The following is a 17,977-nucleotide window of genomic DNA, read 5'->3' as shown; positions in this document are numbered from 1 at the left end:
AGGTCGCAGAAGACGAGAAGGACCTGCAGTGACCCCACGTAGTGCTCTCTGTTGGAGGGATAGCCAGCAGTCCTGCTAAGGTCGCAGAAGACGAGTTGGACCTGCTCTGACCCCATGTTTGCTCTCTGTTGGGGGAATAGCTAGCAGTCCTGCTAAGGTCGCAGAAGACGAGAAGGACCTGCTCTGACCCCATGTTTGCTCTCTGTTTGGGGAATAGCTAGCAGTCCTGCTAAGGTCGCAGAAGACGAGAAGGACCTGCTCTGACCCCATGTTTGCTCTCTGTTTGGGGAATAGCTAGCAGTCCTGCTAAGGTCGCAGAAGACGAGAAGGACCTGCAGTGACCCCATGTAGTGCTCTCTGTTGGGGGAATAGCTAGCAGTCCTGCTAAGGTCGCAGAAGACGTGAAGGACCTGCAGTGACCCCATGTAGTGCTCTATGTTGGGGGAATAGCTAGCAGTCCTGCTAAGGTCGCAGAAGACGAGTAGGACCTGCAGTGACCCCACGTAGTGCTCTCTGTTGGGGGAATAGCTAGCAGTCCTGCTAAGGTTGCAGAAGACCAGAAAGACCTGCTCTGACCCCATGTAGTGCTCTCTGTTGGAGGAATAGCTAGCAGTCCTGCTAAGGTCGCAGAAGACGAGAAGGACCTGCAGTGACCCCATGTAGTGCTCTCTGTTGGGGGAATAGCTAGCAGTCCTGCTAAGGTCGCAGAAGACGAGAAGGACCTGCAGTGACCCCATGTAGTGCTCTGTGTTGGGGAAATAGCTAGCAGTCCTGCTAAGGTCGCAGAAGACGAGTAGGACCTGCAGTGACCCCATGTAGTGCCATCTGTTGGAGGAATAGCTAGCAGTCCTGCTAAGGTCGCAGAAGTCGAGTAGGACCTGCTCTGACCCCACGTAGTACTCTCTGTTGGAGGAATAGCTAGCAGTCCTGCTAAGGTCGCAGAAGTCGAGTAGGACCTGCTCTGACCCCACGTAGTGCTCTCTGTTGGAGGAATAGCTAGCAGTCCTGCTAAGGTCGCAGAAGACCAGAAAGACCTGCTCTGACCCCATGTCGTGCTCTCTGTTGGAGGAATAGCTAGCAGTCCTGCTAAGGTCGCAGAAGACCAGAAAGACCTGCTCTGACCCCATGTAGTGCTCTCTGTTGGAGGAATAGCTAGCAGTCCTGCTAAGGTCGCAGAAGACGAGAAGGACCTGCAGTGACTCCATGTAGTGCTCTCTGTTGGGGGAATAGCTAGCAGTCCTGCTAAGGTCGCAGAAGACTAGAAGGACCTGCAGTGACCCCATGTAGTGCTCTCTGTTGGGGGAATAGCTAGCAGTCCTGCTAAGGTCGCAGAAGACGAGAAGGACCTGCAGTGACCCCATGTAGTGCTCTCTGTTGGGGGAATAGCTAGCAGTCCTGCTATGTCGCAGAAGACGAGAAGGACCTGCTCTGACCCCATGTTTGCTCTCTGGGGAATAGCTAGCAGTCCTGCTAAGGTCGCAGAAGACGAGAAGGACCTGCAGTGACCCCATGTAGTGCTCTCTGTTGGGGGAATAGCTAGCTCTCATTTCCTGAGGTTCCTGGCAGCATGTTATATCCTGCGGATCCAGAACATGTTGTTCTAAATCTACGTCTCTCCTTCCAGAAGAAAACGTTACGATCAGAACAAGCAGGTTCTCTCAGTTCAGTGGCTTCTTACATTATAATATATAATTACTAGGTGTCTCTCTCCTACTGTCCTTCATATAGATTTATTTGTTTCCACAACTCTTGGCATGACCCATCATTTCATAAACTTCTATCCAGATTATAAACTTTGCTGATACAAATATACGTAAATATGGTCTTTGTGTAGATGGAAAATAAATAATTCCTCTCTTTGCTCTGGTAAATAATTGATGCAGTAATGGGATCTGCAGGGTGCTATCAGCCGGGTAGAGCTCTATATACAGTATATATAACCCGGGGGCAGCGTCACCTGGGCCTCGGGCTCGCAGTTCTCACATTAAGTAAACACCGTTATCAGGCAGCTTGGAGATTGCTCTTTTAGTAACCTGTCATTAACCAGACCCGTCATTAAAGAATTAGTGCAGCCGGCTACGCTCCCTGCGCACCGCGAGCACCTGGATCAGGTTCCAGCCTGGGGGGGTAAAGTGCAGCTTTCCAGCCACTCGCTGGATGGGCCGACGCTTCCCGGTGGAAGATAATGAGACGTTAAGGCTGATGCCATCACTGCTCCTTAGGATTTATTCATCGATCCAAATACGGTCTGATGATGTCACCAGGCTGCACAACGGCGTCAGAGGCCCGTGATATGCGCACAGGATAGTGTAACCCTGCTCAGTGTGTAGAAATATGGCAGCTCTCAAGAAGCAACTTAGAAATTGTCATCCTGGGTAAATCACCCTGATCTAACGGCTAAAGGGAGAGATGATTCTTTGTGTGACCGAGGTCTCTGCTGATGTGTGGCCTTAATGTTACATAGATCCCACAATGCCTGGTCTCCAGCCTCTCGCTGACGCCGTATAGTGCGGTATTATAATGTTACATATATCCCACAATGCCTGGTCTCCAGCCTCTCGCTGACGCCGTATAGTGCGGTATTATAATGTTACATATATCCCACAATGCCTGGTCTCCAGCCTCTCGCTGACGCCGTATAGTGCGGTATTATAATGTTACATATATCCCACAATGCCTGGTCTCCAGCCTCTCGCTGACGCCGTATAGTGCGGTATTATAATGTTACATATATCCCACAATGCCTGGTCTCCAGCCTCTCGCTGACGCCGTATAGTGCGGTATTATAATGTTACATATATCCCACAATGCCTGGTCTCCAGCCTCTCGCTGACGCCGTATAGTGCGGTATTATAATGTTACATATATCCCACAATGCCTGGTCTCCAGCCTCTCGCTGACGCCGTATAGTGCGGTATTATAATGTTACATATATCCCACAATGCCTGGTCTCCAGCCTCTCGCTGACGCCGTATAGTGCGGTATTATAATGTTACATATATCCCACAATGCCTGGTCTCCAGCCTCTCGCTGACGCCGTATAGTGCGGTATTATAATGTTACATATATCCCACAATGCCTGGTCTCCAGCCTCTCGCTGACGCCGTATAGTGCGGTATTATAATGTTACATATATCCCACAGTGCCTGGTCTCCAGCCTCTCGCTGACGCCGTATAGTGCGGTATTATAATGTTACATATATCCCACAGTGCCTTGTCTCCAGCCTCTCGCTGACGCCGTATAGTGCGGTATTATAATGTTACATATATCCCACAATGCCTGGTCTCCAGCCTCTCGCTGACGCCGTATAGTGCGGTATTATAATGTTACATATATCCCACAGTGCCTGGTTTCCATCCTCTCGCTGACGCCCTATAGTGCGGTATTATAATGTTACATATATCCCACAATGCCTGGTCTCCAGCCTCTCGCTGACGCCGTATAGTGCGGTATTATAATGTTACATATATCCCACAATGCCTGGTCTCCAGCCTCTCGCTGACGCCGTATAGTGCGGTATTATAATGTTACATATATCCCACAATGCCTGGTCTCCAGCCTCTCGATGACGCCGTATAGTGCGGTATTATAATGTTACATATATCCCACAGTGCCTGGTCTCCAGCCTCTCGCTGACGCCGTATAGTGCGGTATTATAATGTTACATATATCCCACAGTGCCTGGTCTCCAGCCTCTCGCTGACGCCGTATAGTGCGGTATTATAATGTTACATATATCCCACAATGCCTGGTTTCCATCCTCTCGCTGACGCTGTATAGTGTGTATATACATATTCTCTCTTGGGGGGCACTGGAGAGACCGTGCGTATAGCAGCGCAGAGCATCTGCGAGAGAGTAGATTGTTAATGATAAGGGGCTCATTTGCACACGTGTGTTCTAGCGCAGCGCTATTAGTGCTAGTACCGGCCTCCATTCAGTCCAACACTCTTGACTTGAGACGCGCAGTATAGAAGAGCGTTCTGTAATGATGATCGCTGCGCTGCCGCGTGCACTTGACCTGTCTGCCATCAGCTCTGCACTTGTACTGACCTAAACCTGCGTGCCATGTGCACCATCCCTGCGGGTGGCGCTATTCTGGGTATATGTGCAGAACAAGGAGGTGCAGAGCCGCCCGTACCCCAGCTGGCACACAGTCACCCAGGCCCACACCCAGACACAGGTGGCTATTGTCAGGCAGCATTAACATTGCAGAACATATATTAGTGATATGAGGAGGGGGCATTCCCCCCCCCTCCCCCAGGCTCTGTGTGCCGTAGAATAGTCAGTTACATCCTTTGTCTGTAGCTGAATGGTTCCCATCTGTCCTCCCGAAACCTCCCGTCCCATCATCTGCTGTAACCGACGACCTCTCAGCTGTTCCCATAGACGCTCTGCTGATCGCGGGGGGAGAGGTTCCTCTCCCCCCGGAGACCAGGCACTGTGGGATATATGTAACATTATAATACCACACTATACGGCGTCATCGAGAGGCTGGAGACCAGGCATTGTGGGATATATGTAACATTATAATACCACACTATACGGCGTCATCGAGAGGCTGGAGACCAGGCATTGTGGGATATATGTAACATTATAATACCGCACTATACGGCGTCAGCGAGAGGCTGGAGACCAGGCATTGTGGGATATATGTAACATTATAATACCGCACTATACGGCGTCAGCGAGAGGCTGGAGACAAGGCACTGTGGGATATATGTAACATTATAATACCGCACTATACGGCGTCAGCGAGAGGCTGGAGACCAGGCACTGTGGGATATATGTAACATTATAATACCGCACTATACGGCGTCAGCGAGAGGCTGGAGACCAGGCATTGTGGGATATATGTAACATTATAATACCGCACTATACGGCGTCAGCGAGAGGCTGGAGACCAGGCATTGTGGGATATATGTAACATTATAATACCGCACTATACGGCGTCAGCGAGAGGCTGGAGACCAGGCATTGTGGGATATATGTAACATTATAATACCGCACTATACGGCGTCAGCGAGAGGCTGGAGATCAGGCATTGTGGGATATATGTAACATTATAATACCGCACTATACGGCGTCAGCGAGAGGCTGGAGACCAGGCATTGTGGGATATATGTAACATTATAATACCGCACTATACGGCATCAGCGAGAGGCTGGAGACCAGGCATTGTGGGATCTATGTAACATTATAATACCGCACTATACGGCGTCAGCGAGAGGCTGGAGACCAGGCATTGTGGGATCTATGTAACATTAAGGCCACACATCAGCAGAGTCCTCCCGAAACCTCCCGTCCCATCATCTGCTGTAACCGACGACCTCTCAGCTGTTCCCATAGACGCTCTGCTGATCGCGGGGGGAGAGGTTCCTCGCCAAGCTCGGGACGGTTCTTCCTTCTCTATTCATTAGATGTTTGTATTTCCCCAAACACAGAATCCAAGCAAAAAGGGGCAGTCTGGTGTTATACAAATAATTATTGGGGGGGGGTTCAGAATGATTTTATAGAACGCTGCTCGGTTATTGCTTTCCTGCAGAATGAGCCCTAATGTATGTGTGTATAGATGACGTGCGCCTGATGTTACTGACACTATAATGTCTGAATAGCGGCGCTGTATGCACAAAACGCTGATGAGGATGGTGGTTGTTGTCGTGCGGAGCCCGTGTTGGATAGCACCAGGGATTGTGAGCTCTTGGGTTCCGGTTACACCGTAGATGAGTCTGGCAGTATTAGCTGCACCTATAGAGTAACACGCAGTCTGGTTCCCAGTATAGATGTTTATGGTAGAGGATATCTGGTGCAGCGTTACCAGCCTGTAATATGACATCTGGGTATTATCACCAGTAACTACAGAATGGTGCTGACATGATAATTGTCCGTGACTCATTTTATTTTCTTCTATAACTGCTCCTAATGTTTCCTCCCTCAGACTGGGGCCCGGCAATAAAGATCGGAGTGTTAAATTGCGCAGACGAGGAGAATACCCTGATCTGCAAAGATTACGGCGTCCAGTTCTATCCAACCTTCCGGGTAGGTGTCGTAGGCGTAATTAACCAAACAACGTGTCTGACATTCACTTATCTATGTGCAGCTCTAGACAGCCGGAGGGGGCCGGGGACAAATGTTTGGACCCAGAACAATAGTTGACTTCAGTCCCTGGTGTTGCAGTTAGATAACCAGGGGGGCGATGGACCAAGGAACGATCGGTCTCTGAACAGGTCTGTGTAAGGTTTATTAGATTGCGAGTATTAAGTGTCCCCTCTTTCCTTAAATGCCCCCATTACCCCATAAGCGTTACAGGTTCATGGAAAGGCAGCACACAGTGCCTCATGCCTCAGCGATGTCACTGGTTCCTAGTTGGGGGATAGTCTAGGTGTTGGCTCCACCCACACCATCACTGCCGCAGCGGTCTGTAGGTGTCAGGTACACGTTATTACCATTCATCAACATGGCGCCAATGATTCCTTATTCATGAATAGGTGAGTGAATCTAGTTGGCCTGTTCGGTAATTGTTCCATATCTTCTCAAGGAAATCTTGAAAACATGTTCTTGCTTTTAATGTCGTGTGAAGGGCTAGTTGAGGCCTCTGTTATAAACCAGTTATACCTGGGCGTTCCCTCTCTGTTGTAACCTGATGTACCAGAATAGCAGTGGCATGCTGCTGTACAGGCCTGCAGGGTATTACTGTGTGCACGTCGTCTCATTTACATATACAAATAGCTACTGGGAGCCAATCACCGTCCTTGTAACTTCCAGCACGCACTGGTTACTGCTACAGGTGACTATAGCTTGTGTTATTACACGTGATGTACGGAAGTACACGTTATTGTGACGGGGAATGGTACAATAAGGGATCACGTACATACGGATGTAGGGCTGGGTTTTGTGTGTTCATATAAAGGCTTCAGGCCTATAAATGTCTATATACAATGTAGAAGGAGGAACGTGAAATGAGAGGATGTCAGCGAGGAGTTGGGACCACTGAAAGGACTAGAATACAGGTCATTAGTTATATAATTCCTTATTACTTTATACTATAATGGGCAGATCCACCGTCCATTATATAAGGGTCATGTTTTTCTTTGGGAATTCTGTAACCACCTAAAACAAGTTTATAAATGTTTTTTGCAGTTTTAAAACTTTTATTTTCAGTTCTACTTTACAGATGGAGCCATCAATGTTCCTATTTAATTTTTATTCTGCATATTGTCTGAGCTGATTATTGTGCGTGTCTCTGGTTTGTAGTCCAAAAGCGAAATGTGTCTTTGTATATATTGTACAATAAATTGTTCTTCTGTTTCTCAGTTCTTCAGAGCGTTTACCAAGGAATTCACACAGGGCGAAAACTACAAAGGTAAATACTCATTTTATAAATGCTAAACAGTATTCGCATCCTATTACCGCAATACATCAGTACCCTCCAACAGGACATGATTTCAGGATGCTCCTGGTTATAGCCAATCGGAGCAAGAGATTCAAATGTTAAAAGCCGACAGCACTAAAGTGTGAAACGCGTTTCTCCCAATCTTTTTTTATTTGCTATAGTTAGATGTTAAATGTTCAAAAACAAGTAACTGCCCATTGCGTCTGGTCTGGTAAATTATATATAAGCAAAAATAAAAGCCCTCCCCATTTACATGATGGCTCCTACTTGGCGCAGCCGGAACGATGAATGTCTTCTAGGTACAGCAGGGGAGAGTGAGTGAGCTGGGTATACACTGAGGGGGCAGTAACGGGGGTAGGGGGCAGGGATGGTAAGTGGTAACATCCTATTATCCTAGTACAGCAGGAGAGAGTGAGTGAGCTGGGTATACACTGAGGGGGCAGTAACGGGGGTAGGGGGCAGGGATGATAAGTGGCAACATCCTATTATCCTAGTACAGCAGGAGAGAGTGAGTGAGCTGGGTATACACTGAGGGGGCAGTAACGGGGGTAGGGGGCAGGGATGGTAAGTGGTAACATCCTTTTATCCTAGTACAGCAGGAGAGAGTGAGTGAGCTGGGTATACACTGAGGGGGCAGTAACGGGGGTAGGGGGCAGTGATGGTAAGTGGTAACATCCTATTATCCTAGTACAGCAGGAGAGAGTGAGTGAGCTGGGTATACACTGAGGGGGCAGTAACGGGGGTAGGGGGCAGTGATGGTAAGTGGTAACATCCTATTATCCTAGTACAGCAGGAGAGAGTGAGTGAGCTGGGTATACACTGAGGGGGCAGTAACGGGGGTAGGGGGCAGGGATGATAAGTGGTAACATCCTATTATCCTAGTACAGCAGGAGAGAGTGAGTGAGCTGGGTATACACTGAGGGGGCAGTAACGGGGGTAGGGGGCAGGGATGGTAAGTGGTAACATCCTTTTATCCTAGTACAGCAGGAGAGAGTGAGTGAGCTGGGTATACACTGAGGGGGCAGTAACGGGGGTAGGGGGCAGGGATGGTAAGTGGTAACATCCTATTATCCTAGTACAGCAGGAGAGAGTTAGTGAGCTGGGTATACACTGAGGGGGCAGTAACGGGGGTAGGGGGCAGGGATGGTAAGGGGTGACATCCTATTATCCTAGTACAGCAGGAGAGAGTGAGAGAGCTGGGTATACACTGAGGGGGCAGTAACGGGGGTAGGGGGCAGGGATGGTAAGTGGTAACATCCTATTATCCTAGTACAGCAGGAGAGAGTGAGTGAGCTGGGTATACACTGAGGGGGCAGTAACGGGGGTAGGGATGGTAAGTGGTAACATCCTATTATCCTATTACAGCAGGAGAGAGTGAGTGAGCTGGGTATACACTGAGGGGGCAGTAACGGGGGTAGGGGGCAGGGATGATAAGTGGTAACATCCTAGTACAGCAGGAGAGAGTGAGTGAGCTGGGTATACACTGAGGGGGCAGTAACGGGGGTAGGGGGCAGGGATGGTAAGTGGTAACATCCTTTTCTACTTCAGGGTCCATAGGGGGTCCACAGGGTTGACCTTGGGGTATAGGTTGGGAACCAAATCCGGGCACCACGCAGTTAAAGCTTTTAGCTCCCAGGATGCACTTGGGTCCACTCTCCCTATAACCCCACCCCCAGCCAGAGGCACCTCAGTTTAAGTTGTGCCCGGCCGGAGTCGGGTCACCGTTTAGTGCAGTGGGGAGCTGATTAGCAGCCCCTAAGCTTTATTTTTTTCTAAAGGACAGAGTTTTTTATTTTTCCTTTGGATTCTTCAGAGCGGCAGCGTCGGACTGTCCATAGGACATCTAAGCTGCCGCTCCGTCACCCCGCTGGCGCTGAGACGCCAGTACAGATCTGGGGATCTCAGCGGGACCCCAGAGTCTGTACTAGCCGGACTCTGCGGGCGCCCAGGACTGCTCCCGGATCCACGGGGAGCAGGTAAGGTCGCGGATCACCGCTTGCGGTGATCCGCGCATTTGAAATGCAGTCCTGTGCCTCCGGTCTCTGGGGACAGACCGGAGGCGCCGGCAGTGGCGGCGGGCCCCCCATACCCCGTGTGTCCACTAGACCACCAGGGACTTAGTGTTCGGTGCAGGGAGCCGGCGTCCCGGGGGTTAATAGCCGGCCAGGGGAGACAGCCTTCCCTGTTACAGCGGCTCCTCCCCTCAGCTCAGCGCGCCTTTCAGTATCCATAGTCTGGCGTCGCTGAGCTGCTTCCTCCGCGGGCCACGCTTCTTCTGAGGTCTCCAGCGGCCATTTTCTCTGTGGTGCAGCAGAAATCTCTGGAGATGGCAGTGAGTCCAGTCCCCCTGCATACCTCACCATCAGGTCAGTGTACACAGCACTGTAGCCTTCCCAGACACTGAATCTGGGTAAGTTGCATGCAGTGTAATAGTGCAGTATATTATATGACATGTTTATGTATATATGTATATATCTGCATTGTATGTGACTTATGCTAGTGCTGACTGTACTTTATTCTCTCACCTGTCAGTGTATATCTATCCCTTTCCTTATCTGCCCTAATACAGCTGTACTTGGGGTGGTTCTGAGACCTCACATTTATATACTATATTAATATTTGTGAGGTTTGTCACATACTGTTGCGTGCTGCACGTTGCCATATTTTGAGTGGAACTGTGTGTTGCATACGCTGAAAATGGGTCCCTGCAGCTAATTTTTAGTTTCAGTCAGGACCAGTATAGCGCTGCTTGATCACAAGGCTTGGTCAGATATGTCTGACCAGGAGATAGAGCGTTATACTGCACCCATTTTTACTATCCTGCAAGCCATGTGCTGCAGGTGTTAGTGCGGAGGATTTAACTCTTAAAGGGTTCTGTATGTGGCGTCATCGGGTGCCGGTCCCTTTCACGACCCCCTTGGGCTGTTTGTTTTCTCGGGATCCTCTTAATTGCGGATCGCCGGGCGGGCCCCATTGTTGTACCTCACTTGGGGTTACTTCACCATACTGCCCTTTTCATCTCAGGGTATCTCGCAGCTTCTTGCACTCTTCCCCCTGTGACACAGACTACCGCTCCCTACAGGGGTTTTTCGCAGTATATGAATTCCCCCTGGTGCCACAATAGTCTGTCATGCCCCTTGCAGGGATTACCACAACAGCCACCCTGGGTGGAAGTCGTTTTTCTATGAAACGCAAATTGGCGTGGTTGACGCCCTGTGGTTACTTCCCACTTGGCTCTACCGTGAACTGGATACTGTTTTGGGCTCTTTCCCTCTTACACGGGGGGGAAGCCTATCTCAAGTATTATTATCCCTGCTTTCGGGCTGGTAGCAGGTCCATTCTGGTTAGAGTGAATGTTGACCTGCACCTGTATCATACACCCTCAGTATTACGTGCATTCTGGGTCCCTGTTGCTGACTAGCGGGTGGATCGCAGGGCGGGACTCTGGCTGTTGCCAGATATGAGGTATTACAACAGTGTTTGGTCTCCTGTCCCAAATTCCCTGAGGGTCATCATGAGCCCCTCCTGGGGTGGATGGGCGTGTTACTCGTCGGATTACAGACGTTACTACGCATCCCATTCCTGCGTGGTCGGATTCTTCTGATCCGTAGGTGGTAACTCTGCCTGAAATCAGTATACTCGCTTTCAGGGGTTGTTAACCAACCATGCTATAGCCATGGTAGGATGGGTAATACTATTGCATACTGAGCTGATGTATTTGTAATGTTTTTCCCCTCCAACACGTCTGGGGTTCAAGTGTATTTGGTCGCTCACGTAATATACGCAGTTGTCATAGGTGGACATGCCTATATTGGATACCAGCTCCAAACTTTCAGAGTTCCGGCTGCGACGGTATCCTCCGTAATACCCTATGGCTGCGCTCTGGGAATGCAGAGGTGCAGATACCATCTATAGGGTATATCTGACCTTGACAGTGGCAGTACAAATTTCCCGCCGTCAGCTATGCTCACTACGGGGCCTCAGACTATTAAGTCTTTTTGTCCTCTGGGTCAGCCTAAAGGTCTGTTTTTTCATAGACTGTCGGCCTTTACAAGGGCTGACATATCCAGTTCCGAGCAGGCCTGGACTGCCAGCCGATCCTGCTTCTGAACCAACGGATATATCGTCAGCCTGACGAGACAGGCCTACCACTGGGAGATGGCGATTTCTCAGTTTGCCCGGTACTAGTGTCTAGTTGCCGCGGCTACGTGGGTAGGAGGGTACGCCCTCTCTTTGCTCAGGCGGCCTATTTCCATGTGATGGTACGCAGGCCCTTATTCGGAACAGGGCCTTACAAATCCAGAAAGCTATACAGTTGTTGCGGTAAGCGGAGCTAATTGGGCCATCCCCACTTTCTCAGCGAGGGACTGGTTGTTCTGCTTTCTTTCTGGTGCGGTGGCTGAATGGTCCTCTTTGGCCTATTCTCTGTCTCAATTCCCCGAACCAGTTCCTAAAGCTACCTGGGTTCAGGAAGCAATCCCTATGCTCCATCATACTATGTTTGGAACCCGGGGACTTTATGGTATCACTGGATATACAGGACGCGTGCCTACGGGTACTTACAGAGACCTTACCTCAGCATGGACTGAGGTTTGCTGTATCACAGCACTTACGATTTTTCGGGCTCTGCCTGTTGGGACTGATCTCAGCCCCACAGGGGTTTACCAGCATTTGGGATTTTCTGACAGTTCTTCTGTTCAGTATATCCCAATGCTCCTGTACCTGGATGGCCTCCTGCTCTTAGCAGGATCACCGGGGTACTTTACAGCCGGGTCTGGTTGACTGTGGGTTCTTCAGGGTGCAGACGTTTAATCAAGGGGAAAAAAGTCCTCCCTGCATCCCTCTCTGGGTATTCTTCACCTAGGAGCCCTGCTGGATTCTCAAAATCTGAGAATTCTTCTGGCTTAAGACGGCATCTCCACTCTTCCATTAGGAGTACATGGATGTCTGCGCAGTCGCCATATGTCTTTACACTCTGGGATGCATGGTCCACTATTCAGTGTCTGCCTTTGGAAGGGTGGAATGGGCTCAGTTCCATTCCAGGCCTTTCCATAATTGGCTTATCTACAGATGGAACGAGTTTTTTCTGTCGGATCACTGTTCAAACGATGATGCTCTCCCCGGAGGCAAGTCGGTCCCTTTTCGGGTGACTATGGCCATCTCGTCCAGGGTATTCTTTGCTAAGGACAGTGTCTGGTTCGCATCCATTTCAGTGCAATTGGATGTCTGTCGATTCCACCCTGTCAATTAACTTGTTGGAACTTTAGCCTGTCTTGGGCTTCACTCTGGCATAGCCCTTGTTTCCAGGTGAACCCGAAAAAGTTCAGTCCGACAGGGTCAGAACAGTGGCTTCCTTTTTAGCAATACTGTTCGTTGGGTGGCAATGTCAGGTATGTCATACATTCGGGAATTGTCTGAGGGTCTCCTCCCGACCATCTCGACAGTGTTCATTTCGGGTGCTCTCCATTGGGAAGCGGGAGTCCTCAGCCGTTACGACGTGCATCCCGGGGACTAGTCTCTTCCCCAAGAGAGGTTTCATCTCCTGGTGAGCAGGGGGGGGGGGGCCCTCCTGAGGTGACACTCATGGCCTTCTGACTCTATCACACTATGGTGTTACAGTCCAACTCTGGGGATTCTGAAGCAACCTTCAGTGACTCTTTGTCGGTGAAGGGGTTCTTCCAATTTGCGTACCTGTGTTCTCCAGTCTCCATTCTTCCTCGAGGGAAGTGTTTCAATAGAGACAGAGATGCTTTCCTGCTGGTGGCTCCTGATTGCCCCAGATGTCAGGGGTACTTGGTTTTTCGGAGTCTCTCCATCGATACTCCATTCCTGATGCTTCGCTACCCAGACCTGTTGTCTCAGGGTCCTGGGGTTTGCCTTGGACCTGGGTCGTTTGTCTTTGACTACGTCCCTATAGTGGTCTTACGGCTTCCATGGCGTTGTCATCGTTGGAATGATTGGAGCACATGGATCAGCTTTTGCTGGGACCTACCACAATCTGTGGCAGCCATAATTCTTATGGTATTATACCTATCAATACGATCCTCTGGTGTCCAGGATTTCCAGATTTTCTGGCATTCCTTCCGGCTGGCTTGGGTTTCTCCCTCGGCCTGGCCTTCCTGACAGTGCAGATCTCTACACTGTCAGTATGATTAGGTTATGGAATTGCTCCGCTCTGATATCCAGTTCATCCTTTGGAGTGTTCTCTGGATTATGCCTCCATTTGTCCTCCCTAGGGTCTCCTTGGGAGTTAGTAGTGGTTCTTCGTTAACTCCGGGGAAAGTTAATGGAACCGCTGGTTGTAATAGCCATTACATGGTCTATTGCTTTGGCTTTCTCTCTTTCTATCAGGGAGTTTATATCAACCAGGTGAGTGTCGGAATTGGGAGCGTTCTCATGTGGCTCCCTCTTCTGGAGGGCATCTTGTTAGGGTGTGAGTTGCTCTCACCCTGTGTTTCTTCTTAGTGATTTTCAGGTTCCATATTATTCTGGAACTTATGGTGCGGCCATTCAGTCCCCAGTCCTCTCGGCTGGTGTGGCCTCATTGACTGTGGTCCGGCCTCTGTGGATTTATGTGATCCATTCAAGTTCCTGACGGAAATCGGACTCCTTATTGGTGGTCTGAGATTTCTGGTTTTAACAGGAAAGGATGGCCGGCCTATGGCCATATGTTGGCTGGACGGCCTCGTATGTCTTCTTCAGGGGCCTACCCATGGGTAGGCCTTTCTGTTGTTGCTGCTTGTTTTTTTTTTTTTTCTCGGGCCATGTAACCCTCGTGGGTGGCTCGCGGTGGCACCTTGGCTGGTTTGCCTTGCTAGGTGGCCACCTGGTCTTCTGTCTACACCTTTTTAAGGTTCTAGGCATTGTTTTCCTTTGCCTCTCAGGATGCTTCCTTTTTGGCGGCGGATTCTCCTCTCAGCACAGGAGCGTCCCCTCCCTTGGTTGAACTGCTTTGGGACATCCCCAAGGTCAACCCTGTGGACCCCCTATGGACCCTGAAGTAGAAAACAAGAGATATGGTAAGAACTTACCTTTGTTATCTCTGTTTCTACGAAGTCCATAGGGTCCACAGGGCGCCCGCCCTGACGCACCTGGCTTCAAATGGGCTGTGTGACTGGTCACCGGTTTTCCGTCTCCCATTTCTGTGAGTATGGTTATCGAGTGTTCCAGTTTTCTCTCTTTTTTTCTCCTCCTCCGGCCTTTGGCTACTTACAAACTGAGGTGCCTCTGGCTGGGGGTGGGGTTATAGGGAGAGTGGACCCAAGTGCATCCTGGGAGCTAAAAGCTTTAACTGCGTGGTGCCCGGATTTGGTTCCCAACCTATACCCCAAGGTCAACCCTGTGGACCCTATGGACTTCGTAGAAACAGAGATAACAAAGGTAAGTTCTTACCATATCTCTTGTTTTATCCTAGTACAGCAGGAGAGAGTGAGTGAGCTGGGTATACACTGAGGGGGCAGTAACGGGGGTAGGGGGCAGTGATGGTAAGTGGTAACATCCTATTATCCTAGTACAGCAGGAGAGAGTGAGTGAGCTGGGTATACACTGAGGGGGCAGTAACGGGGGTAGGGGGCAGGGATGGTAAGTGGTAACATCCTATTATCCTAGTACAGCAGGAGAGAGTGAGTGAGCTGGGTATACACTGAGGGGGCAGTAACGGGGGTAGGGATGGTAAGTGGTAACATCCTATTATCCTATTACAGCAGGAGAGAGTGAGTGAGCTGGGTATACACTGAGGGGGCAGTAACGGGGGTAGGGGGCAGGGATGATAAGTGGTAACATCCTAGTACAGCAGGAGAGAGTGAGTGAGCTGGGTATACACTGAGGGGGCAGTAACGGGGGTAGGGGGCAGGGATGGTAAGTGGTAACATCCTTTTATCCTAGTACAGCAGGAGAGAGTGAGTGAGCTGGGTATACACTGAGGGGGCAGTAACGGGGGTAGGGGGCAGGGATGGTAAGTGGTAACATCCTATTATCCTAGTACAGCAGGAGAGAGTGAGTGAGCTGGGTATACACTGAGGGGGCAGTAACGGGGGTAGGGGGCAGGGACGGTAAGTGGTAACATCCTATTATCCTAGTACAGCAGGAGAGAGTGAGTGAGCTGGGTATACACTGAGGGGGCAGTAACGGGGGTAGGGGGCAGGGATGGTAAGGGGTAACATCCTATTATCCTAGTACAGCTGGAGAGAGTGAGAGAGCTGGGTATACACTGAGGGGGCAGTAACGGGGGTAGGGGGCAGGGACGGTAAGTGGTAACATCCTATTATCCTAGTACAGCAGGAGAGAGTGAGTGAGCTGGGTATACACTGAGGGGGCAGTAACGGGGGTAGGGGGCAGGGATGGTAAGGGGTAACATCCTATTATCCTAGTACAGCTGGAGAGAGTGAGAGAGCTGGGTATACACTGAGGGGGCAGTAACGGGGGTAGGGGGCAGGGATGGTAAGGGGTAACATCCTATTATCCTAGTACAGCTGGAGAGAGTGAGAGAGCTGGGTATACACTGAGGGGGCAGTAACGGGGGTAGGGGGCCGGGATGGTAAGTGGTAACATCCTATTATCCTAGTACAGCAGGAGAGAGTGAGTGAGCTGGGTATACACTGAGGGGGCAGTAACGGGGGTAGGGGGCAGGGATGGTAAGTGGTAACATCCTATTATCCTAGTACAGCAGGAGAGAGTTAGTGAGCTGGGTATACACTGAGGGGGCAGTAATGGGGGTAGGGGGCAGGGACGGTAAGTGGTAACATCCTATTATCCTAGTACAGCAGGAGAGAGTGAGTGAGCTGGGTATACACTGAGGGGGCAGTAATGGGGGTAGGGGGCAGGGACGGTAAGTGGTAACATCCTATTATCCTATTACAGCAGATGCAGACAGAGAAGTACAGACAGTCCGACATGTGATTATAGACTACCTACAGGCCTCCCCCATAGACCACAGACCCCCAGCCTGTCCGTCTCTCCAGCCAATCAGGTGAGCAGATCTCTGCGTTCATTGTGTCTTTCTCTATGACCAGGACATATATTGTATGTTGTACCCTGTTTTGAAAAGGGTGGGGATAGAATAACCTGCAGCCTATCCTGAGAGTATTCACAGCAGCACAGTGTGTTTCAGGAGAGGCGTGCTGATCCTGCCGTGTGTACAGAGCCTTAGATGGTGGAAATGCAGAGCAGGAAAGCGGAGCGTTCGGCCTTATTACATAGACGCCTCCTATGTATAATAATCAGGTTACGGCTTCCATTCTGTATGGCTGATGTCTGGGGACCAGGCGAGGATTTGGCGCGTCCCAGATTGCGTATCGCACACACATGGATTTCGGTTACTTTTCTCCTTTTATATTTTTTTAGAATAAAATGATATAGTGGTGTAATATCTTCTCCATAGATCTCCCGCTTGTAGTAATGGTACAGTGTGTAATATCTTCTCCATAGATCTCCCGCTTGTAGTAATGGTACAGTGTGTAATATCTTCTCCATAGATCTCCCGCTTGTAGTAATGGTACAGTGTGTAATATCTTCTCCATACACCTCCCGCTTGTAGTAATGGTACAGTGTGTAATATCTTCTCCATACACCTCCCGCTTGTAGTAATGGTGCAGTGTGTAATATCTTCTCCATAGATCTCCCGCTTGTAGTAATGGTGCAGTGTGTAATATCTTCTCCATAGATCTCCCGCTTGTAGTAATGGTACAATGTGTAATATCTTCTCCATAGACCTCCCGCTTGTAGTAATGGTACAGTGTGTAATATCTTCTCCATAGACCTCCCGCTTGTAGTAATGGTACAGTGTGTAATATCTTCTCCATAGACCTCCCGCTTGTAGTAATGGTACAGTGTGTAATATCTTCTCCATAGACCTCCCGCTTGTAGTAATGGTACAGTGTGTAATATCTTCTCCATATACCTCCCGCTTGTAGTAATGGTACAGTGTGTAATATCTTCTCCATAGACCTCCCGCTTGTAGTAATGGTACAGTGTGTAATTTCTACTTCAGGGTCCATAGGGGGTCCACAGGGTTGACCTTGGGGTTATAGCTGGAACAGGATCCATGGGCACCACACAGTTAAGCTTTTAGCTCCCAGGATGCACTTGGGTCCTCCTCTATACCCCGCCCCCGAGCCACAGGCACCCCAGTGTAAGCTGGTGCCCGGCCGGAGTCGGTCACCGCGCAGGGGGGCTGCAGGAGCAGCCCCCAAAAGCTTTTATTTTAAGTTAAATTTTATTTATTTTTAATCTATTTTTACTACAGACGGCAGCGAAGGGCTGTCTGTACAGACGCCCACGCTGCCGCTCTGATCCCCGACTGGCGCCGCGACGCTAGTACTGATCTGGGGATCGCGGCGGGAGGGCAGAGTCCGTACTAGCCGGACTCTGTCTACCTCCCAGGACTGCTGCCGGAGTCGCCGGGGATTCAGGTAAGCCGCGCGTCGCTGGCTAGCGGCGGCGCGCGGAATGCCTTAAATGCAGTCCTTTAGCCTCCGGTCCGGGGGACAGACCGGAGGCTGCTGGCAGTGGCGGCGGGCCCCCCCCCATAACCCGTGGGACCACTAGACCACCAGGGATAACCGGCAAGCGGGAAGCCAGCATCCCTG

The 17,977-nt window shown here is 50.1% G+C and overlaps 1 protein-coding gene across 1 annotated transcript in view; it reads left to right on the top strand.

The window, feature by feature from the left end:
* Positions 1–17,977, top strand: part of QSOX2 (quiescin sulfhydryl oxidase 2) — an 81,129-nt gene that overhangs the window by 5,997 nt on the left and 57,155 nt on the right. Inside the window, exons 2-4 of the mRNA XM_088461424.1 lie at positions 5,937–6,037; positions 7,313–7,361; positions 16,251–16,359. Of these exons, the coding sequence (XP_088317550.1) occupies positions 5,937–6,037; positions 7,313–7,361; positions 16,251–16,359 (259 nt within the window). The remainder of the gene's footprint in view (positions 1–5,936; positions 6,038–7,312; positions 7,362–16,250; positions 16,360–17,977) is intronic.

This window comes from Taudactylus pleione, unplaced genomic scaffold (assembly GCF_031769625.1).
Source record: "Taudactylus pleione unplaced genomic scaffold, aTauple2 ptg001045l, whole genome shotgun sequence".
Lineage (NCBI taxonomy): Eukaryota > Metazoa > Chordata > Amphibia > Anura > Myobatrachidae > Taudactylus > Taudactylus pleione.
This window is presented reverse-complemented; position numbering and strand designations above follow the sequence as displayed.